The sequence below is a fragment of the Chiloscyllium plagiosum genome, chromosome 23 (genome assembly GCF_004010195.1).
Source record: "Chiloscyllium plagiosum isolate BGI_BamShark_2017 chromosome 23, ASM401019v2, whole genome shotgun sequence".
NCBI lineage: Eukaryota > Metazoa > Chordata > Chondrichthyes > Orectolobiformes > Hemiscylliidae > Chiloscyllium > Chiloscyllium plagiosum.
The window spans coordinates 42,653,184-42,676,937 of NC_057732.1; the positions used below are offsets into that span (position 1 = coordinate 42,653,184).

A 23,754-nucleotide genomic window follows, 5' to 3' on the forward strand; every position below is an offset into this window, starting at 1 on the left:
GCAACCTCTTCAATGTAGATTGCAATCCTAATCCTGGGGTGAAAGACTGGTGTACTAATCACCTTTACCACCCAGTCCTCTTTCAATTCCAGCTTCGCTGGAGCAAATTATCTCCTTCAGGACTGAGGTGGTGGCTGCAGAATAATAATAAAATAACTCCCTTTATCTTGTAAAGTGTTTTATTGCCACAACATTTCCCTGGCTGCCTTTGTCCTTGTACATTCAGGAGGGAAGAAAATGAAACAAATTTTAATGAAAGGGAATTAGAAAAAAAGATGAGAAGAATCTAATGGATTTACAGATATGTTCAGTCATAGCAATGTGTGTTAACCAACCTGACCTTCGAAAAAACCTTGATCTATATATAAAACATATGAGAGATAAAAATGGTCTTTGCAGATTTTCTTTTTCATCCGTCTTACCGGATTGCTATGTGAACCTACTGGAAGAAATAAAGTCTCATTAAATTTCAATTACTTAAAAAGACAGGCATGTGAAGCTGATAAAACCTAACGTTGTGTATAGTTGTCAGTCCCTCATTCGGGCTCTTCAGACCTATCTGTGATGGTCTTTTCTCTCTGTTCTGAGGCTTTTCATATGCAAAGTGGGCCCCATCTTTGGGAAAGTGAAGAATTTAGTCAAGTTAATGAACTTCAAGTCATGTCTTATCGTGACACTTATTTTTCAGCATAATTCATTTGAAGTAGCCACGAGACAAAATGCATTCAAGCATTAGATTTTCAAGAAGTGTTCTTTCATATCACAGCTGCTCTTTTGTTTTGATTTTGTCATATGTTATCGTGTGTTCCCGTTAGCTACAATGGGGACAGTGGCCTGGACTTGCCCTGTCAGCAGTCAGTCCTCAGAGACATGTTGAGTTGCACGGATTTAGCCATATCCTTTCTTAAATTCGTTTTCGCTATGGAGGTGTTATGTTGGACCATCCAAACATTGCATAGCTCCCCAGTAAAATTAGGAATATAAGTAAGGCTGGAATAGCCACTTTGTTCAGTGACTAGAATCTAAAGTCATGAGTGAACTAGAAAGCGTTTCTTCACTGTGGCAATGGCCCTGCTAGCCAACTGTTGGTTTTAATCAGATGTTGTTTTAGAAGTGAGAAGTTAAGATTTATTTATCTTTCTTTCTCACCTCCCCTATTTTAACCCTTGTTGTTTCTACACCACCCCATCCACTCCATGGGTGTATACCTCCCACCACTGGCAGCGCTGCAGAGCACAGTTTCCACTACAACTGTTAATGCCACCTCTCGTTGGAGGGTGTCATTACAGAGCCACAATTTAGCAGAAGCAATGTCTCTTACAGAGGTGAACATTGGAACATTTTATCGTAAGAGCTGCCATTCCTATGCCAAAGCATTAGCAGTGAAGTATAACTTACTGCATGTTAGATCTAAATAGACAGTTTGCAATGCAAACAACAATACTTTGTATTTATATAGCTTCCCCTACATAATGAAGCATCATTATGGGCTTCCAAAGAATGTTTCCAGACAGAATTTAACACTGAGCCATGCGACGAGGTATGCAGAGTGGACGATCAAACGTTTGGTCAACCAGACAGATTTTAAGGGAGTGCCATAAAAGAGGGAAGTGAGTTCATGAAGGTGAAGAGTTTAAGGCCTTGGCAGCTGAAGGCGCAGTCACTAATTGTGGAGCAATTAAGTTCAAGGATCCTCAAACAACTAGAATTTGCAGAGCTCGGAGATCTCAGAGGGTTGGAGGGACTGGAAAAAGTTACAGAGATGGGGAGGAGCGAGATCATGGAGTAATTTGAGAAATAGACAGGGTGGTTAAAAAGGCGTGCTTGCCTTCATTGCTCAGTTCTTTGAGTATAGGAGTTGGGAAGTCATGTTGAGGTTGTACAGGACATTGTTGAGGCCTCATCTGGAGTACTATGTCCAGTTCTGGTCACCCAGATATAGGAAGGATATTTTCAAGCTGGAGGGGGTTCAGAAGAGATTTACCAGGATGTTGCCGGGTATGGGGATTTTGAGTTAGAAAGAAAAGCTGGATAGGCTGGGACTTTTTTCACTGGAGCGTAGGAGATTGAGAGGCGGTCTGACAGAAATCTATAAAATAATGAGAGGGACGGATAGAGTTAGCGGTAATTGGCTTTTCGCTAGGATGGGGAATTTCAAGACAAGGGGGCATATTTTTAAGATGAGAGGAGAGAGATTTCAAAAAAGACATAGGCAATTTTTTTACCCAGAGGGTGCTTCGCATGTGGAATCAACTTCCTGAGGAAGTCATGGATGTGGGTACAATTACAATGTTTAAAATACTTTGGACAGATACATCAATAGGGAAGTCTTGGAGAGATATGGGCCAGGAGCAGACAGGTGGGACTAGTTTAGTTTGGGATTATGTTCGGCATGGACTGGTTGGATGGAAGGGTCTGTTTCCGTGCTGTATGACTCTATGACTCAATGGTTCCATAACTAGCAGGAGAATTTTGAAATCGTGGTGTTGTTTAACCAGTAACAAATTTTTCTCCTTTGTTGTTCCCAGTCCTCCAGGGAAGGATATAGTTACATTGGAGGTGGTGCAGCATAGGTTCACTAAATTGCTCCCTAAAATGCGGGCGCTGTCCGATAATGAAAGGCTGAGTAAATTGAGTCTACACTTAGAAGGATGAGAGGTGACTTCATTGAAACCTGATGCTGAAGAGACTTCATAGATGCAAATGATTAATTCTCAATGGTCAGTAAAAACATGGGGAGGTACACGCTTAGGATCAAGGGGTTGATTGTTAAGAGCTGAAATGAGGAAAAAGGGACTGTATTCAAAAGGATGTGAATTGTCTTTCATTCTGCTCTAGAAACTCCATCTCCATCACTAACCTACTCCCCACTGCCAAAGGAAAATGAAGAGTTGTCTACTCCCTGACTGACTATATTTTCTGTTTTGCTCAACAGTTGTATTTTGGGCCTGAGCCCTGACTTAATATTTATTGTGAATATAAAGATATCAATCGTGTCACCTTGAACTTTCACTCGCTTTTCCTTTCCAGGACTGTCCACAGCTGCTGGCTGCTGAGAAGGTCCTGGTTCCTGTCGGAGTGGTGAAGCCCATTACCCTGAAGTCGAAAAATCTTCCACAGCCACAATCGGGCCAGCGAGGTTACGAATGCATCCTGAATATCCACGGGGTGGAGCAGCGAGTTCCAGCCCTGCGGTTCAACAGCTCCAGTGTCCAGTGTCAGAACACGTCAGTAAGTAGTGCTTTGTGTCATTCCAGTTGAAGCCTAGTAGCAGCCCGCTCACCTTCCGAGTCAACAGATCCGAGGCTGACTCCAGACAATACATCTCCAAAATGTAGGCCTACGCTCACAGTCTCCCAGTCTGGGATTGAGCAAATTTGATGAGATGTTGAACCAAGGCCCTTCTCAAGTGGACAAAATATATCTGCAAACTTCCCTTACCATCAGCAATTTGCCTTAAATTCACTTAAGAATGTGCCATGGTCTTCATCCCCCTAAAAAGGAGAGGTTCCAGATGAGCACTGTGTCCTGGCAGATGAATAATGCATTATTCTTCCTTTTCTCCATTGTTTATAAAGCAATGTAAGTTCCTATACTTGCCTTGTTGAGTGCAACTCCAGTTAAGAACCTCAACACGATCCAGGGCAAAGCAGCCCACTTGATTGGCAACATATCTAACGGTCTCACGATTCATCGCCTCCGCCACTAACAACCAGTGGCAGCATGGTGTATCGGCCAGAGCATGCAATAACTCACTGAGGCTCATTCAGCAACCCTTACCAAACCCACCACCTCTACCACCTAGAAAGACAAAGCAGCACAACACCCCCACTTGTAAGATCCCCTCCAAATCAAACCCCATTCTGACTTGGAACTATAACACAGTTCCTTTGCTGTCACTGAATCAAAATCCTGAAACCCCTTTCCTTCCAGCTCTTTGGGTATTCCTATATTGCAAGGACTACAGCACTTCAAGAAGGCAACCCACTGCCATCATCCCCATCTCCAGGGTAATTTAGGGTGAGAAATAAATGCTGGCCCAGACTGTGGTACTAATATTCTGTGAATCAATTAGAAAAATACGTTTGAGTAACACATTTGAACAAACTCCTGTTTAATGAAGAGTTTGAGGTTACTGTGAAATCTGCTGTAAAATAATTGTGCACAAATCGTCTAACCCAGATTCTTTTCTGTTTCAAACTAAGAGGTATTCTGAAAATGAAAGGACCAAGTATTGTTTCAGAGCCCCTTTGTTTTCTTTCGAATATTCAAAGGGCTCAAATATCAAGTGTAACAAAGCCTTTTTTGTTTTTAATTTCGGAGCGGCCTGCTAATGATGGCAATTCCAGCTGCCTCTGACATACAGTGCACCTAATGCAACCTGATTTAAATGCACAATAGATCCATTCAGGCACAACACAGATGCTGCTTTGTACAACAGCACTGTATCACTTTACAAACACATATCTCTGGAGCTAATTCTTAAAGGTGCACCATCTCTGATAGAGGGAAGCCAGTTGGTCAAACAGAAATCAAGATACTTGTATTTATATAGCGCCACAGTGAACACTTCATAAAAATGCTTCCTGCAGTTAATTTGTTTCTTGAAATTCAATGATGGCTCACGTGGAGGCAATATTTAGCAACAATGATGCTCTCGGAGCTTTGTCAAGTGTGTGGTGCTGGAAAAGCACAGCAGGTCAGGCAGCAAATGCCCTTCAAAGGAAATCCTGATTAAGAACTTTAGCCCGAAATGTCGATTTTCCTGCTCCTCGGATGCTGCGTGACCTGCTGTGCTTTTCCAGCACCACACTCTCGACACTGAGTTCTGACATCTGCAGTCCTCATTTTTGTCTTTTGATTTAGGAACATTGTCATAAATGGCAATGAGATGAATAAATACAATTATATTGGCCCTGACCTTCTGAATAGTGACATAGAACGTGGAGTGATTGTAATGAGGTCAGTCAGGTGAACCCCTTAGAATATGAATTCCCTGATTGGGGCTGTTAACCTGGTCCAAACAGGGAGCCCTGGCTGACAGATATAAACAGGTGTGTCAGAGGTTCTGTTCGCTCAGAGAGCTGGCTCTGAGGTAGCTGGATCAATGTCAAGGCCTCTCCACGTGTCAATAAAGGGGGACATGCTGACGGGATACCAACCCCTGTGGAGTTATTTTCAGAACCTTCTCCGCCCTTCTGAGCCACCAAAAGGGACCTCAGTTGAGAAGAGGATCTGTAACAATTCCCTGGACCAGCAGTCTAGGCCATGTGCAATGTGTTGGAATCCATAGTCTTCTGATTCTCTGGCTTGCGTGCTCCAAACTGGGCTGACCTAACAGCTGATCAGATTGAGCAGAATAGCTTTGTGTGAATTTTGACAGGGTGTGTCAGTGATAGGGTAGCTTTTAGACCATGTGAAGTAGTTGTCATTTAAGCCAGACACATTTACAAATTGATCTCTGTAAACTGTTCAATAGTGTTCTTTGTTATCTCTTCCCATTAGACTCCATCTGTTGGTACATGTATGTATGTATGGTAGCCCAATGTGGACAAAATTCACAATGTAATTTTCAATACATTACAAACAGTGTCAGCTATTAAGTCATTCACTGGCCACTTGTAGAGGCTGAGACCTCTGAGAATTTGAAAGTGAGTCTGAGGATTTTAATTATGATTTTCAGGGACATGGGGACCATAGCTGAGTTGTGCGCCTAGTGCAAGGAGAACATGAGCAAAGACACTCTGTACGATTGGTAGATTCTGGAGAGCTGAGGTAGGGAAGCTGGCCAGTCTCACTTTGAGATACTAAGGGAGTGGCAACAGAAGAAGGGAGTGACGTGGAAGGGATGATAGTTGAATTCTGCAGCAATCCCTTTCTCGTGGTCAATGAGGAAATGAGAAAGCATTGAAGAAAAAAGACAACCACTCGCATGCTTCCACAGATCATGTCGTCTATCTCACTAGTGAATCTTGAATTTTCAAATTCCAAAGGAAATATTGGAAGATTTCAGATTCCCATTCACGCCATTCCGGTTTACTTTGTTAGTCTCCACAGCGTCTTCATTAAACCTCTTGGCATGTGGATGCTAATATCCCAAAGAGTATTCTTATCTCTGTCTTCACCTACCTCTGTAACCACCAATCATTCCCAATCAGTTATTTACCCAGCCGTTTTTTTTTGTTACTCTCCTCTGAAGTCATTAAGGGTGCTGTCTTATCATAATGTCCAGCGATCAATTATAGCCTTGTTTTATTGTCAGTTAGGTTGGTGCAGCGCTAGCAATTCCAGTCATTCAGAGAACCCTTAATCTCCTTTAAGCCTCCACTGTGAGAGACTCGAGAGGGTTGGCTGTGTTTGCCTGGAGCAGTTCTTCAGCACTGCATTCATGTCAGTCGTAATGCTCGCAAACACATTGATCTCCATTGATTCAGAGAGGAACTGTTCACAGTTGAAAGCTGTGTCAGGAATCTGTCCATCACTTCTCAAACAGAATAGAAAGTTGAAGACACAGACTTCTTTTTCTTTTGCTTATCAGGTATTTACATCTTTCTTGTTAAACCTTTCTGTTGTTATTAGTTTAGCTGTGACAGAAAGCAGCAGCTTGGTGGGAAACTTCATGTGTGGCAGGCTGCAGGCTGGAATTGGGGAATTAGGCCGAAACTGTCATGGCAGCCTGTGCAACAGTAAAATTCTATGGTTCGAACATATGAGGTGAGGACACCCTGGGTACTTAGTGCTAGCATTATAATTCAAGTTTCTACACCAATTATTGTGTACTTAGCTGGTGTTTTGTATATGGGGTACAAAATACGTCCCTTGTGGGACATTTCAACAGCAACTTGGATTAGATAGAGGTGGGCAAAGTAGCTGCTGGGGGAGGATTAGATAGAGGAGGGACAGGTAGATGGTGGGGGAGAATTACAAAAAAAGCTTCAGAACTAGGGCCTTAGCAATTAAAGGCAAAGCTCTAGTGGAAGTGTGGAGGAAATACAAGAGACTGGAAATGGAGGAACTCAAGTTCATATGGAGCATTGTGTGGTTGGAGGAGGTTATAGAGGTGGAGAGGAGAGAGAGGAATATGTGGGGCAAAAGGCCTTGGAAGAACTTGACTTGAGGATAAGAATTTAAAAACTGAGATTAGATTAGATTCAATTCCCTACAGTGTGGAAACAGGCCCTTCAGCCCAACCAGTCCGCACCGACCCTCCGAAGAGTAACCCACTTCCCTCTGACTAATGCACCTAACAGTATGGGCAATTCACCTGACCTGCACATCTTTGGACTGTGGGAGGAAACCCACACAGACACAGGGCAAATATGCAAACTCCACACAGACAGTTGCCCAAGGCTGGAATTGAACCAGGGACCCTGGTGCTGTGGGGCAGCAGTACTAACCACTGAGCCACCATGAGATGTTGCAGAAAGAGCCAGTAACATCAATTAAATAAAAAAAACAGAACCTGCTGGAGAAACTCTGCGGCATCTGTGCAGAGAAAACAAAGGTCATGTTTTGAGAGTTCTGAAGGGGGTCACTGCTGTTGAGACATAGCTCTGCTTTCTCTTCTTAGACGCTGCCAGACCTACTGAGGTTCTCCAGCAATCTCTGTTTTTCAGATCTAGCATCCGCAGTCTTTTGTTTTATTGTAGTAAAGTCAATTACTTTGACAGAGTAGTCTGAAGAGGAGGCATATCAATGATGTGGTTGGTCCATACACCTTGATGTTTGTGAGTGAAAGCCATATAGCATAGAGTCACTATCCATGATTCTGGAGCAAAAGTAGTAGCTGAGTTTACAGCCTGTAGCTTAAGCTTCCTGTTCACAGCCCACGATGGGATCAGAATAGTCCTGTGGATTGAGAGATTAACAATGTCCCATATCCGCTGGTGCAATAACTGGTTGACCAGCCCTTGCCATCCTTTCCCATGTTCCATCTTGAGTGTTACGCACACTTGGTCCCACAGTCCAGCCGGAGACTCAATGCATTACCTCAGCGGCACCTGAGAAACACCTGAAATTCCCAAATTGCTCCAGCACAGAAGGAGGTCATAGAGCCTTTGTGTTTGTGCCAACTCTCTGATGTCAATAAGCTTCATTCCCCAGTTGTTTCCCCATAGCACTGCCAGTGCTTCCTTTTCCCTTTTTGAAGCTAATTGCATTACCCCTTTCGGTAGTGCTTTCCCGAATGTACTGACCTTCTGCATTAAACAACGTTCCCCATAGCTCTCCTCTGACAAATCATTTGAAATCAGAGTCCTCACTTTACTGAATCACTTAAATGAAGTATCAGTTTCTCCATCTGTACTGGAGAAATGGGATTAACTGGACCAATCTTCAGAGGAGATGGCACAGACCTGAATGGTCTCTCTATTGTTCTACAATTCTACAATACCATAGCAAAGTGCCTCAAAGTGCGAACACCTCTATTACATCTCCTTTTAGTTGTCTGTGCTCTGTGGAGAACTCCCCCTCCCACTCTGCCAAGGACATGCAGGTCCTGGGCCTCCTCCACTGCAAACCTTTACTACCCAACGCATGGAGGGAGAACACCTCATCTTCCGCCTTGGGACTCTCCCAGCCATACGGGATCAATGTGGATTTCACCAGTTTCCTAATTTCCCCTCCCCCCACCTTATCCCGGATTCAACCTTCCAACTCAGCACCACCCTCTTGAACTGTCCTACCTGTCCATCTTCCTTCCCACTTCTTCCGCTCCATCTTCCTCTCCAACCTATTACCTTCAGACCTAACTTCATCCACATATCGCACTCTAAGCTACCTTCCCCCCAGCCCCACCCCCTCCCATTTATCTCACCACCCCTGAGGCTCCCAGCCTCATTCCTGATGAGGGGCTTGTGCTCAAAATGTTGATTCTTCTGCTCATTGGATGCTGCCTAACTGGCTGTGCTTTTCCAGTGCCATACTCTTTGACTCCAATCTCTCTAAGTTTTTGCTGTATAATTGAGCCCCTGTACAATCCCAGTAAGTTCTCTCTGCACTCTGTCCATGGTTTTGTTGTCTCTCCTGCTCCCATGCATCGAATTCACTTTATGGCACGGAGCAAAAATGGTGTTTTGAACCACCTCAATGGTGAACGGTTGACGACAGATTTTGACAAGTTGCTGGCTTTCTTGTTTCAGTACTCATACGAGGGGACAACAATCAATAACCTGCCCGTGGATCTCTCTGTGGTCTGGAATGGAGACTTCAGCATTGATAACCCGGCACACAACCAAGGTAAGCTCATAGCACTGTCCCTAGCTGTGCCAAGCAGAGGTGCAGATGATATAACCATGGGGGCAGGGTGTGATGGGGAGATGGCCATCTCAACACAGCTCAGCATGGGTTCATCCTTCTTGCAAAGTAAGAGTGTCTGATGTTGCACGGTACCCACTCCCTACTGGAGTGGACTTACCATATCAGGACTAGGAGAATCGACTCTGATCGGGCACACCCCATGGTGGTATGATTACGTGCACCTTGCACAGCCCTATCCACCTCTCAAATGTCTCAAACTATAAAATGAATACGTGTAAAGAAAATGTATGATTGTTTTTCTAATGCTGCATTCGCTGTCTTCCCAGATGTTTCCTGCAATAGATTAATCTTTAATTCCCCAGAGACTCTGGGACCAATCCTAGAGGGGTGAGGAAACCAGGTGTGGGAAGGTACTGATCCTGATCCAGAAGGAATGGGGGGGGTGTGGGTTCATGAGAAGTGGTGTATGACTTTCACATGAGACATTTTGACTGTGTCTCATGTAATTGGTCATTGCGTCGGTGTGGGTGTTCAATTATAGCAATACATATGATCTGTATTCTCATCTGCTCCTCTGGTAGTTCACCTGTACAAGTGCGGTGTGATGCGGGAGAGCTGTGGCCTGTGCCTGAAGGCAGATCCTGATTTCGAATGTGGCTGGTGCAGGGGAGATGGACGGTGCACCCTCAGGCAGGACTGCCCTGCCTCGGACGAACAATGGTTGGAGCCATCGGGAACAAACAGAAAATGTACCAACCCCCGCATCACTGAGGTAACCCAAGTGTGAGGTGGGCGACGGGTTTGTCCAGTAGGGTGTGACAAGCCAGGGAGCAGTAGGGTTCGTCAAATACAATGCTGCTGTTTAGTGAGTAAATAGAGAGTATTGGAAGAATTCAGTACCTATGTGAACCCCCTAAGGAAAGCTTGTAGTTTGGGATAAGATTGTCACTGGTTAAGTCCTACGTGTGGGCTCCATTAAATGTAAAAATAAAATCCCATGGCACTAACCAAAACCTCTGCTACTTGAGTCCAAATGGTTATCATGTGCCATTGACCAATTGCCCTTGTGCCCACTGACATGTGTGGGTTCCTGATGTGGCACCAGATCTATCTACAACGTGTCATCCTTGCTTTTAAATTCCTCCCAATGTCCTCCTTCCTATTTTTGTAATCTCCTTCAGTATTACAACCCCCTGAGATATCCATACTCCTCCAATCGCAGCCTCTTGCACAATCCCAATTTCAATCACTGTATTGATGGTCAAGGTTTTTGTTCTTGGCCTCCCCCAGTAAACCTCCCCTCCCCTCAATCTTCATACCCACTCCCTTTAAGTTAAAAATCACGCAACACCAGGTTATAGTCCAACAGGTTTATTTGGAGGCACCAGCTTTCGAAGCGCTGCTTTAGAGGTTTATAAAACCATGAGGGGCATGGATAGGATAAATCAACAAAGTCTTTTCTCTGAGGTGTGGGAGTCCAGAACTAGAGGGCATAGCTTTAGGGTGAGAGGGGAAAGATATAAAAGAGACCTAAGGAGGCATCTTATTCATGCAGAGGGTGGTATGAGTATGGAATGAGTTGCCAGAGGAAGTGCTGGAGGCTGGTACAATTAAAACATTCAAAAGTCATTTGGATGGGTATACGAAAAGGAAGGGTTTGGAGGGATATGGGCTGGATGCTGGCAGGTGGGACTTGATTAGGTTGGGATATCTGGTCGGCATGGACAAGTTAGACTGAAGGGTCTGTTTCCATGCTGTACATCTCTATGACTCTTTGACTCTATGGTTGTGAAGCAGAATCATACGATATTCTGCTGCACACCCACCTGATGAAGGAGCAGTGCCCCGAAAGCTAGTGCCTCCAAATAAACCTGTTGGACTATAACCTGGTGTTGTGTGATTTTTAACTTTGTCCACCCCAGTCCAACGCCGGCTCCTCCACATCATAACTCCCTTGAAGATGCTGCTTTAAATCTAACTCTTTGATCAAGCTTTTGGTCACATGCCCTAATATCTTTTCTGTGACTTGGTGTCAAAATTTGCTCAGTTGTGCTCTTATGAGGTACGTTGAGGCATTTTACTGTCGTAAAGGTGCTTTATGAATGCAAGTAATTGTTGATTAGCCTGGATCAATCTCTTGAGGAGCAGAAAGGACACTATAAGATGTCAGAATCCATATGAGAACCAGCCCAAATAATCTGTCTTCAATGCTGGAATTCCCGAGTCCTGTGTCCCTGTCGTTTCCTACTAGTCCAGAGTCCTTCAGCCTTTCCCTCCTGTAAACAATCTTTAAAACTGAAGCTTTGTGTCACATTATCACTGTTTCCTGTCTTTCTTTCTATTCTGCTCTTTTTAAGCTTGATGCCTTGACTTTTTACTTTGGATGTCAATGTGTAGTTCAGTTACTCAGAGGGGAATGGTGGTATGTTGGTAATACCGTCCATCCTGGGACTAGGATAGTGGGCTAGGGACGTGTATTCAAACCCCATCCAAGCGACTGGTTCAACATAAATTTAATTAATAAAAGGGTTATCAATAGCGGTGGGCTGTGACAACTATTATAGATTGTTGTAAAAGTCTATTTGGTTCATACATGACAGTCAGAGAAGGAGATCTGCTAGAGAGAAATCAGAGTTTACATTTCGGGGCCAGTTAACTTTCTGAAGAAAGGTCACTGGATCTGAATCGCTAACTCTGATTTCTCTCCACAGATGCTGCCAGCCCTGCTGAGCTTTTCCAGCAATCTCTATTTTTGTTTCTGATTTACAGCATCTCGCAGTGCGTTCAGCTTTTAAGGAGATCTGCTCTCCTTACTTAGTTCACCCTGCACGAATATCTGACTGCACTCGGAAGTGGCCTTGAAAGCCAAATCACTCAGTTCATTGTCAGCAATGTCCACATCTCATGAAGGAATTGGAAATCCTCTTGCCTCTATGTCTGTAATTCATTGGCAGAAGCTCCCCTCCAGGGATCTGAACATCTAGTTTAAGCGAATACTTCAGCGCTAGACTGAGAATATGCCACTCTGTAGCTGGTACTGTCTTTCAGATGGAGCTCAGAGTTTTAAAAGCTTAGCCATTAGACTAAGGTGAGGTAAAAGACCCCATGCACACCCTTTGAATAAAGGTGGTGCCCTGGCCAAGATTTAACCTTTATACACCACCACCAAGACAGGCTTTCGGATCATTCACCTTATCGCTGCCTGTGGGTTCTTACTGTGTGAAAATTGGAGCCGTGTTTCCCTACATGACAGTGCTATACAAATGCAAGTTTTCCTTTATTTTATCTTCTGTTACGGCATTGCATTCAACTATGGTCAACACATTACAGGAAGGATGTGGAGGCTTTGGAGAGGGTGCAGCATAGGTTTACCAGGATGCTGCCTGGATTAGAAGCTATAAGAGCTATAAGGAGAGGCTGGAAAAACTGGGGCTGTCTTCTCTGGAGAGGCGGAGGCTGAGGTGAAAGTTGACAGAAATCTATAAAATTATGGGATGCATAGGTAGGGTTGACGATCAGAAACGTATTCCCAGTACTGAAATGTCTAATACTGAGGGCATGTTTAAAGTGAGAGGGGGAAAGTTCAAAGGTGATGTGAGGGGCAAGTTTTTTTCAGAGAATAGTAGGAATCTGGACCATACTGCCAGGCGTGGTGGTGGAGGCAGATGCGATAGGGGCATTTAAGAGACTTTTCGATAAGCGCATGAATATGCAAAGAATGGAGGGATATAGACCAAGGGCTGGCAGAAGGGATTAGTTTAATTTGGCATCATATTCGGCACAGTATTGCGGGCCAAGGGGCCCATTCCTGTGCTGGACTGTGCGATGTTGCTCCAATTGAGAAATAAAGACTTTCTCGTTGCCCTGGTCCTATGCTGATGGGAGGGCAATACCCCTGATCTACACAACATTTTCCAATATTTCTGACACCTTGTTGTTGGCTCTGCTTCGCTGGTTGAAGTGGAGGGAGTTACTTTCTAACCCAAATGCCATATTACTGTCATGTTTGGATACAGAACCACAGAAACGTTTTATGCTGAGAACGCACATTCTGAAACCAGCTAAAAGTTTAAAATCTGTTACAAATCTGTGTGATGCTGGCCTGTGAAATATCATCATGTATTATTCATTCATATTTTCTTGAAAGGCTCTTCTCACCACTATTAGCACTGAGGAATCCCTCCACAGTTTATCTATAATGCAACATGAAAATCCCTGATTGGCAGTGTGCCAGAGGAGCCATCAGAAAACTGATCCACTTGGAATAATGTGATACTATTGAGTGTTGTCCAGACTGGCAAGGTAGCAGTTTTCTGGGTACTACAAACCAATTCAACTGGGATTAAAAATGGACAATTTGTGCGGCTGGAATAGCACTAACAGACAGAAGAAAGAAAGATCTGCAATTATATAGCACCTCTCATGACCTCAGGAAGCCAAAATGTATTTTACAGCTAATTAAATACTTTTTTTGAAGCGCAGCCTCTACGATAATGGAGGAAAAGTGAATGCTATTTTTACCTCACTGCTTGACTCCACACACAGCAATGCGGTAACGGCCAGTGCATGTCGAATGATAAATAAAAATTGACCATGGCTTTGGGGAGATCCTCCCTGCCTTTCTTCAGTATAGGGCTTTGTGACCTTTCAAGTTCAACTGAGGGGAAGGCAAGGGCCTTGGTTCAACGATTTGTCCAAAAGATGGTATCTTTGCCAATGCAGCGCGCTGTCAGTCCTCCACTGAAAATGGATATCCGGAGTGGGGTGCTGGTGGGTGGTGTGGTGGATGCTGGGGAAATGGCGGAATGGGTGGGTGGTGGGGGCGGTAGTGATAATTTGCAAGACTGAATGCAGCTTGCCCTATTTGAAGCCTGGTTGGTCACCTTAAGGGATGCTTCCTGCTTGTCAATTTTGAGACCGGGAGGAGATAATCCTAGTTGATCCCCTGCTTGGGTATTGGATGGAATAGATGAGTTAATGCCTTACTTAAGGATCACCTTTCCACACCAGATGTCCCTGCCCTAGATCGACCCTCTTGCAAATACTTCTGTCCCCAACCTCTGCTTCGAAATCCCATGTTCCCCCCACTGCCCTAAGACTGCCACTCCCCACACTAAAATGTGCAGCATTTAGAATTTGAGGACTGCTTGTAGTTCCAGTTTTGGCCACGGCCGGCAGTGGCGCTGCTCTGGGAGTACAGAGGGGCTGACTGATCAAATTCATTAGGCAGCTCCCTGAATGGGCCTGTTGCCCAAGTGAAAGTAGTCCCATCTCGAGAATATAAATTGGTTGTGAGGCTGCCCTGGAAGTGAGGACGCATTGGCCACCAACTGTAACTCTATCCTATGTCTTCAAGCCTCAGGAATGGGAGTTGAAAGCACAGCACTACCAACGGAATCATGACTGACACTTAGTAATAGGTGAGAGCAGAAATTGAAAGATGACTCATTTTGCTATGTAAGGCAATGACTAAAATCTTTAACTGCTGTGTTCATATACCTATCCTCTCACCAATCACACCAATTACATTACTATATTTGTTGTTGCCGCCTCTTGGAGATGCTAATATGGGGAAGGAAAGCTCTCACAGGGTCAAAGAGAAAGATTTGTACGAGACAAAATTTGACTGATTTATTGTCACATATACTGAAGTACAGTGAAAATCTTTGTTTACAAGGAGTATAGGCAGATCATAGCAAGCAAGATATAGAGATCAAAGGTAGTGAAAAAAACTTAAGACAGAGGCATACAGGTTACATTGCACAGGACATGCGCTAGGTCAGATCAACATTAGCAAGATCAGCATTATTTGAATCTAGAGAGTCCATTCATCAGTCTAATATCGGCCGGGAAGAAACTGTTCCTGAACCTGCTATATTCATGTTCCGTATGCAGAGGTTGCAGAAGATCATTACCAGGGTATGATGGGTCTTTGATGATGTTGGTCGTCTTTCTACCGCAATGTGCTGTGTAACAGGTTGGAAGGCTGGCTTCCGTGACAGTCTGGGCTGTGCACACCATATTCTGTAGTTTTTTTTACAGTCCTGGGCAGAGTAGTTGCAGCACCAGGCCATTATGCACCCGGACAGTCTGCTTTTAATGATGCATTGGTGCAGGTCCTTATGGACATGCCAAATTTCCTGAGCTGTCTGAGGAAGAAAGGGCATTATTGTACATTTTTTACTGTCGCATCTACATGGGAAATCCAAGACAGGTTGTAGGTTATTGTCACTCCGAGAAACTGTACTCTCACAAAGTTTGTACCATAGGGTAGAAAGTCCAGTGAGGCATGTGGGGAATATAGGCTTTAGATCTCTGTGCTTTTCAGATGGCATACATTGTTCCAGTTAATTGGATTAGTGTTGGCTGTAGCCAGCCACCAATATGTCGTGCCTTCACAATTTACATAGACGAAGGTGAGTGAGGGGGGAGATGTTGTGGATGTGGATAAAATAATGGAGCAAGGCCAATTCTCAGGGGACGAGGATGAGGCTGAGGATCAGGATACTAACTAGGAGGACCGTTTGCAAGATTAGGCCAGAGGAAGCCATATTGCCAGCTGCTGGTGCAATAAGATTGTAGTGCAGGGAGGATTGGAGAAACCATTGTCATGCAGTAAGTTCTGAGGCGACGTTCATGAGCTGGCACTCCATGCACTTTGAAAGCTTTGAGAAACTGGTATAGACTTGAAGGACTGATTTTATGATTGAACTAAAGTTTGCAAGCTTAAGAAGAGGTAACAAGGCAATGAATTTGGAGTCTATTTGTTTATTAAAGTTCTGAAAGAAGATTGAATCTGGTTATGTGGAATTTAATCACAGGTTTTTTGGGATTTCAATGTTTGACGGAATGGGTGCAAATGGTGAAGGTGACCAGGGCTTTGGGCTCTCTCCCCTGCCCTCCTTATGATTCTGTTGCTTGTGTTTCTGAAAATGCTCAGGGACCACTGTTCCCTGAAGTATGACTGAATGTACTGAAGGAGTGGGAGAAGGAATTTACTGCCAGTAAGGGCTTTGGGTCAACACGTGCAGGTCCGGTGTAGTCTCCAGGGACCTGAATATATCTTCCCACCCCCTCCCAAACCAGTTCCTGTTTAATAGTCTTATAACCGGGCAGAGTATGCACACTTGTGACAAGTTGGAGAATCCTTTGTGTGATGCTGCCCTGAGGCTGAGATCTTTATTTGCTTTCTGATTCATTGACTGAAGTTGGGGAGTAGGGTAGGTAACATGTCCATCAATGTAAATTGTTCCCCAGCTTCCAGCATGATGAGATCTCCACATTGAAGGGCAGAAAATAGCCTCAGAGATGTTTTCTTTGTTAAAATAGGATAAATTACACATCAATACAGATTAATAAAGACATAGAATACATGAACAAAATATGATATTGAACTTGTATAAGACCCTTGTTATACTGTGTATAGTCATGGGTGCCATGTTATAGGAAGGATCTGAATGCATTGGAGAGTATGCAGAAATAATTTGCAAGGATGGTTCTAGGAAGTGAGAAACTTCAGTGATGAGGATAGATTGAAATAGTTGGGACTGTTCTCCTTGGAGACAAGAAAGCTGAGAAGAGATCAGATAGAGGTTTTCAAAATCATGAGCGGGCTGGATGGACTGGTAGGGAGAAACTGTTCCTGCTCAGAATAGGAAACATAGTGGAGGCAAGTTTGATTGAGGAATTCGGGAGGAACTTGGATGATTATCTGAATAGAAAGAGTGTGCAAGGGTATGGGGGAAAAACAGGGGATTGGCACTTGGTAATGAAACTTGTTTGAAGAGCTGGTGCAGGGGCAGTGGGTCCAATGGCCTCCCTCTGCACCACAGCAATTCTCGATTCTGTGAATACAAGATGTCAAAGAGTTTCTTTGTGACTCATTGGAAAGCAACAATGAATGAAACACCCTCTCTCAGTGATACTCAAATTCTCCCTGTGCCATACCCATGGAGTTCTCAATGGAGGCAGGAAGGACATGAGGGAGGGAGCCTGGCATTGTTTGGTCAAGGGGAGTGCCAACTGGATGGTTCCATGCAGCAATATATTTACCACGCTGTGCCTGTGCTGACCCGCAGACCCTCCAGTGTTTCCAAATTACCTGAGTTCCCCTTTCTGAGCCAGATTAAGCAGACGGCCATTTGGAAAGCCATGGTTAAAGACTCAGAATCTTGCTCTCTTCAGAGAGCAAGTGGTTGACAGTGTCTGTCTTGTCTCAAGCAGCACTGGGGTGGTGTAATAAACCCTGAGAGGGAGACCCTTTGTTCCTTAGAGTGAAGTAGAAAGCTTGGAAATGTGACAGTTGAGATGTGCTTTCTATTTGGCCAGCTTTTAATCTGTGTTTTAAATTCAGTCATGGACCTGACCCTTCTCTTCCGAAGAAAACAAGTACTCACAAGGATTAATGAATAATGGGGGGCTTTCATACAGAGACACACCTGTGAAATGGTGCTCTGAAATAAAGGACAGATCACAGGAAGTACAGGCTGAGTGCCAGAGAAACCCTTTGCTCGTTAATAGTACTTTTTTTTGGTATGTTTTCTTTTCATTATCTTGTTCCCTGCAGCATCACTCATTTAGTCATTCTCTCTTGTTAGTTTTTAAAAAATGTTCAATCCATCACCTTTCCAATCTGATCTTCTTAGAATCCATTGAAATCTCCTTCTCTTTTCTCTCATTTTCTTCCTCTCTCCCTTTAAAATAGTTTAAACTGTCTCAAGGAGGTTCACAGGAGTATCCGTCAATTAAAATCTAACATGGATTTTGGGACTGATCACCAAAAACTCAGTCAAGAGGAAGAGGCTGAGAGGTTTAGAGAGAGCGAGAGAGTTAAACACAAACACACACTCACACACAACACACGTACACACAAAAATGTGCACATATACATGTACAAACGCATACACACATATACGCAAACACGTGCACAGGGAGAGAGAGAATTAAACCCAAATGCATTAAACACATATGCATGCATGTGCACACACAACACATGTAAACACACAAATGTGCATGTCACACACACACGTGCACACACACAACATACACACACACAAATGTGTACATACACACGTACACAGACAAATGCACATGTACACACACAAGTGCGCATGTACATACACATGACACACATACACACGTATGCAAGCACATGCACAGAGACAGAGACAATTAAACACAAATACACATGTACGCGCACATACACATATAAATACACACACACATTCTGACTCTCACTTAACACTATGAAGCTTAAATGAACGTACACTTAAGTGTAATTTATGATGTTTCAGAGTTCTACTGAGGCCTTTCTTGATTGATTATGTATTTATCTATCTTTATATTTTTGCAGATAACCCCAATACGAGGACCCAGGGAAGGTGGGACAAAGGTGACTATCTACGGGGAGAACCTGGGTTTGAGTTTCCGGGAGATTGAGAACTTTGTGCATGTGGCTGGAGTTGATTGCATCCCATTGCCAGAGGGCTACATTCCAGCAGAACAGTAAGCCACGTTTAAAGCTGACTTGTTTGGCGGGCTGTCGGATTAAATCTTTGGCAGGGTGGCTGGGCTGGAGCATTTGAGCTGAAGAGCCATGTGGCGTCCAATTATTTATTATCCCCCCCCTCCCACTGAGATCTCATGCCCTGCCTTCTCTTGGGCAGCCTATCGCGTTTGCTGCTTTAACCCACAGCCCCAGCAAAACAAAGCTCTCTGCAAGGGTGTTCCTAGAGAAAGCTGTTCAAGCAGCAGGTGAAATGTTAATGCAGTACCTTTATTGGTTGCGTTGTTGCTGTTAAAACCACCATGTTATTGTATCACTATAGCAACAGTGACATGGAATGTGCAGCACAGAAACAAAGGAGTGACCATGTTTTATCCCGATTTTGTGCTCCAGCCAACCTTCTACCAAATTTATTGACGCCGTCCATGAGTCTTTCTCTTTCTCTCTCCCTTCTGTGTTTTTCTACCTTCTCCTTATAGTGATGCTCATTATCTCACTACTTTGTGCTGGCAAGTCCCACATTCAGAACACTCTCTCGTTGAAGAAGTTTCTCCTGAATTCCCAATTGAATTAATTAGTGACTAGTTTATATTTATGGCATCTAATTTTGGTTGTCTTTATCAGTGAAAATACCTTTTATATCTTCTCTCCAGCAATTTTCTTCATAATTGTGAAGACCAGCTAAAGAACAGTTCAGAGACTGTCAGATTTCCAAATGTAGCAAAGAACAGTACAGCGCAGGAACAGGCCCTTCGGCCCTCCAAGCCTATGCTGACACATTTTGCCTTTCCATGCTAAAACTGTTGTCACTTACAGGATCTGGATCCCTCTATTCCCTTCCCATACATGAATTTTCCAGATGTGTCTTGAACGCTGCTGTTGTGTTTGGTACCACCACCTCCTCTGGCAGCACACGCTAGGCACTCGCCACCCTTTGTGTGAAAAATGTACCTTACACATCTCCTTTCAAATTCCCTCCCCGTATCTTGAATCTGAGTCTGCTAGTAATCAACTCCCCTACCCTCGAAAAAGCCTCATACTTTCCACTCTATCCATGCCATTCACAACCTTATAAACTTCTGTCAGGTCACCCCTCAATTCCCTGCATTCCAATGAAAACAAACTATCCAACCTTTCTTTACAGCTAAAATCCTCAATACCAAGGAACATTCTGGTAAGTCTTTTCTGTACCTGCTCCAAAGCATCCACATCCTCCTGGTGGTGTGGTGACCAGAACTGTACACAAGATTCCAACTGTGGCCTAACTAAAGTTCTATGAAGTTGCAGCATAACTTGTCTATCCTTATAGTCAATGTCCTTCCAGTGAAGCCAAACATGCCATAGGCTTTTTTGTTTACAACCTTATCTCCCTGCATTTTCATCTTCAGTGATCTGTGGACCCACACACACACACACGGACACACACACACACACACACACACACAGTCACACACACACTCACCTCTCGGAGAAAGACTGCAGATGGTTAGAGATCAGAGTCGAGAGTGTGGTGCTGGAAAAGTGCAGTAGATCAGGCAGCATCCGAGGAGCAGGAGTTCGGGTATAAGTCCTGATGAAGGGCTTATGCCTGAAACGTCAATTCCCCTGCTCCTCGGATGTTGCCTGACCTGTTGTGCTTTCCCAGCACCACACTCTCCACACAGATCCCTCTGCATATCAATACTCCAAAGGGTTCTGTCATTCAGAGTATAATTTCCACCTGTACTTGATCTTCCAAAATGCATCACCTCATGTTTGTCTGGATTAAACGCCATCTGCCATTTTTCTGCCCATGCCTCCAACTGATCAATATCATGCTATCTCCTCTGACAAAACTTCTCATTACCCGCAACTCCCTCAATCTTTGTATCATCCACAAACTTACTAATTACACCAGCTTTGTCTTCCTCCAAATCATTTATGTAGATCACGAACAGCAGAGGTCCCAGCACTGATCCCTGCGGAACACCACTAGTCACAACCCTCCATTCCAAAAACATCTTCCCACCACTATCCTCTGTCTCCTATGACTAAACCAATTCTGTATCATTCTTGCCAGCTCACCGCAATTCCATGTGACTTCACCTTTTGTACCAGTCAAGTTATGCCAGTCATGTTAAGCAGCATCCGTTAAAAAAAGCAAAAAAATACACAATCCCATTTTCAGTGACAAGTTATCCAACATGCCTGGTCACAAGAAAAGTTATAATTCATTAATAAAATAGTCTGATAACTCTAGTCAGTTTAATTTTTGTCAATCTCTGAACATGATTTGCCTACATTAGCTTCAATCTGTAATTTCCTCATGGCACATGTGCGCATTGTCATTAGCTGTTCATCTGGTACCTGCTCATTGCGAGGGATGATGTACCTACTGTAAGGAGTATCATTCCTGTGGTGAGTGCATTTGTCTTGGCAAATGTTGTTGATGATCCGTTTCTGTTGGTGGTGAACAGTGGATATGTCAGGTTGAAGGTCATTCTGTGTTGTGCTGATGGTGAAACCTACTGCCCGCATTGAAACAAAAACAACTTTTCCAGTTGTTTGTATGTGTCTGTGATTGTGACAAGATATATGCTCATTGAGGTTATAGATTCACATATGGTCATTCATCATATATGATCAAATTTCAACTACTCTACGCAACTGGTCTGACACATGGTCTGACTTCTTGTTGACAGCAGTGAACGTTACTCGCTATCCAATGCTCAGCTCAGCTCTGGCAAAGGCATGGCAATTTTATCAAAGTGAAATTTGGTTTTCTGTTATTTCATCTCGATCTTGCCACCCACTCCTGGTATTACTACTGACTTCAGTTTCTTTCACTCCTGGAAAACTTGGGTGTGGCGTGACATTACGTTTTGGAGTAAACTATGATCTATGCTTTCACAGTCAGGATGTTTCTCCACTTAGGCATAGCCTTGTACAGGTCTGTGCATGAATTTCTTGATTTCTTTATGACCCCTTTGGTGAATGTTGCTCCTGCCTCAGCCATTTTGTTTGAGGGTTGCTGTGTGGTGTTGAATTTCCCAACCTTTTATGAATTGGCTGTATTCTTCACTGGTGCGTGGAAGACCATTGGCACTCATCCCAATGTCGGGATTATTGAAGTGTGCTTTCAGCCATTTTACGATCTCGTTTGTCATCATTGATGTCAGCTAGTCTAACTCCCATTCGTCAGAATGGTAGTCAACAGTGAAGGGTTAATGGGTTTCTGTGAAAGTGAAGACATCTGCTGCGATGGTTCAAAATGATTTAAAAACTGCAAGAACTGCGGATGCTCTAAACCAGACACAAAAACAGAAGTTACTGGAGAATCTCAGCAGGTCTGGCAGCGTCTGTGACGAGAAATCAAACCTAATGCTTCAGGTTCGCTGACCCTTCCTCAGAGAAACGTTAACTTTCTCTTCACAGATGCTGCCAGACCTGCTGAGCTTTTCCAGCAACTTCTGTTTTTGCTTCGAAATGATTTGTCTGTGATGTCATGTGCTGTTCGTGGTTCATGAGTTGCCGTAGCTTGGCATTTATAACAATTGCTGCCCTAGCTGACATTGAACCTTAAACTAATTGCTCATGTTTGGCCAGTAGAGTACTTCTTTTGCATTCCTTGGACCAGACTGAATTCGTTGATGGCTGGCAAAGATGTAGTTAATCCCTTTATCTTATCTCCTTCAGGATAATGACACTATTTTCTTTGTTAAGATGTCAGCTTGCGCTATCACTTTGTCTCTACACATCCAACAATGTTTCATAGTGACAGGTTTGTCATTGATAATTTCAGAGCATCCTTTCTCTACTACTTCCTGTAGCAGTTAGACAGTTGCATGTTGTTGCAATATTCATTTGAGTTGTTTTCAGATTCAGTGTCCCTGCTGGGTTCCAGAGCATGTCGCTTCTCATTGAATCAGAAGATGTCACACTCTCTGTTTTAGCCTCCTAAAGATTGTTCATAGGGAGTGCTGTTCTTGACAGTTTGTCAACTGTGTACATCTGTTCCTCTTGCTTGTATGTTATGTCCAGATGGTATCTCTTCAAACAAAGTAGCATTCTTTGCAGATGTTTTGGAGCAGATAGAAATAGGAGAAAATAAGGACTGCAGATGCTGGAGATCAGAGTCGAGAGTGTGCTGCTGGGAAAACACAGCAGGTCAGGCAGCATCTGAGGATCAGGAGAAAAGACGTTTCGGGCATAAGCCCCTGATGAAGGGCTTATGCCCGAAACATGGATTCTCCTGCTCCTTGGATGTTACCTGTCCTGCTGTGCTTTTCCAGCACCACAGCAAATAGAAGTAGATTGGGAAGGATACTACGTAGTGGTTAGTGGTTGGACTCCACAGACATTTTGTTCGGTCCGTTCAGCTATTGATTAAAATGCTCACAAGCAAAGGTAATAGCTAGGCACTCATTCTCAATCTGAGTGTAGCGTCACTCAGTTTGTGTTAATGCTGCATGGCTGTCTTTCTGCGTAAAGGTTGCTCCATGTCCTGTCTCACTGGCATCGCAAGTTCATTTCATTATTGACATTGCAGTATGTCTGGTGAGGTTGTTGCTAATTGTTTTGATTCTCATGAAAGTTGTAACTTGTTCTTTCCACCAATACCACTTCAGTGAGAGGTTCACATTCTAATGACAGATTAGGCAAGAACTTTGCTAAGTAATTCACAATCTAATAAATCCTTATGCTGCTTTCACATCGATTTGTTGCTGCATCCATGTTATAGCTCTCACTTTGTCAGGGTGTGCGTGAAGTCCTTTTCCTTGCCAGTGTATGGTGGGGCACTTGTTTTCAGGGATTATCAATTACATCTTATTCCTCTTCAACCTCCGGCTCATCTGGTGGGCTCTGTCTCACAGTTGCACCAGATTGGGTCTGCAATGGCTTCTTCAATTGTATCTCCACATCCACTGACTCGCTGACTATGCACAATGGCTTCCACTCTGTGAAGGCAACTGACTGACTGATGCTGCCTATATTTTGGAACAGTAGAAATG

General features: G+C 43.8%; 1 protein-coding gene across 11 annotated transcripts in view; it reads left to right on the forward strand.

Annotated features, from left to right (window-relative positions):
• The window catches only part of plxna4 (plexin A4), a 619,179-nt gene that overhangs the window by 463,186 nt on the left and 132,239 nt on the right, over nucleotides 1–23,754 (forward strand). For all 11 annotated transcript variants that reach the window (XM_043714044.1, XM_043714049.1, XM_043714039.1 and 8 more), the window contains exons 10-13: nucleotides 3,031–3,231; nucleotides 9,141–9,237; nucleotides 9,840–10,030; nucleotides 18,611–18,762. In XM_043714044.1, the coding sequence (XP_043569979.1) occupies nucleotides 3,031–3,231; nucleotides 9,141–9,237; nucleotides 9,840–10,030; nucleotides 18,611–18,762 (641 nt within the window). The remainder of the gene's footprint in view (nucleotides 1–3,030; nucleotides 3,232–9,140; nucleotides 9,238–9,839; nucleotides 10,031–18,610; nucleotides 18,763–23,754) is intronic.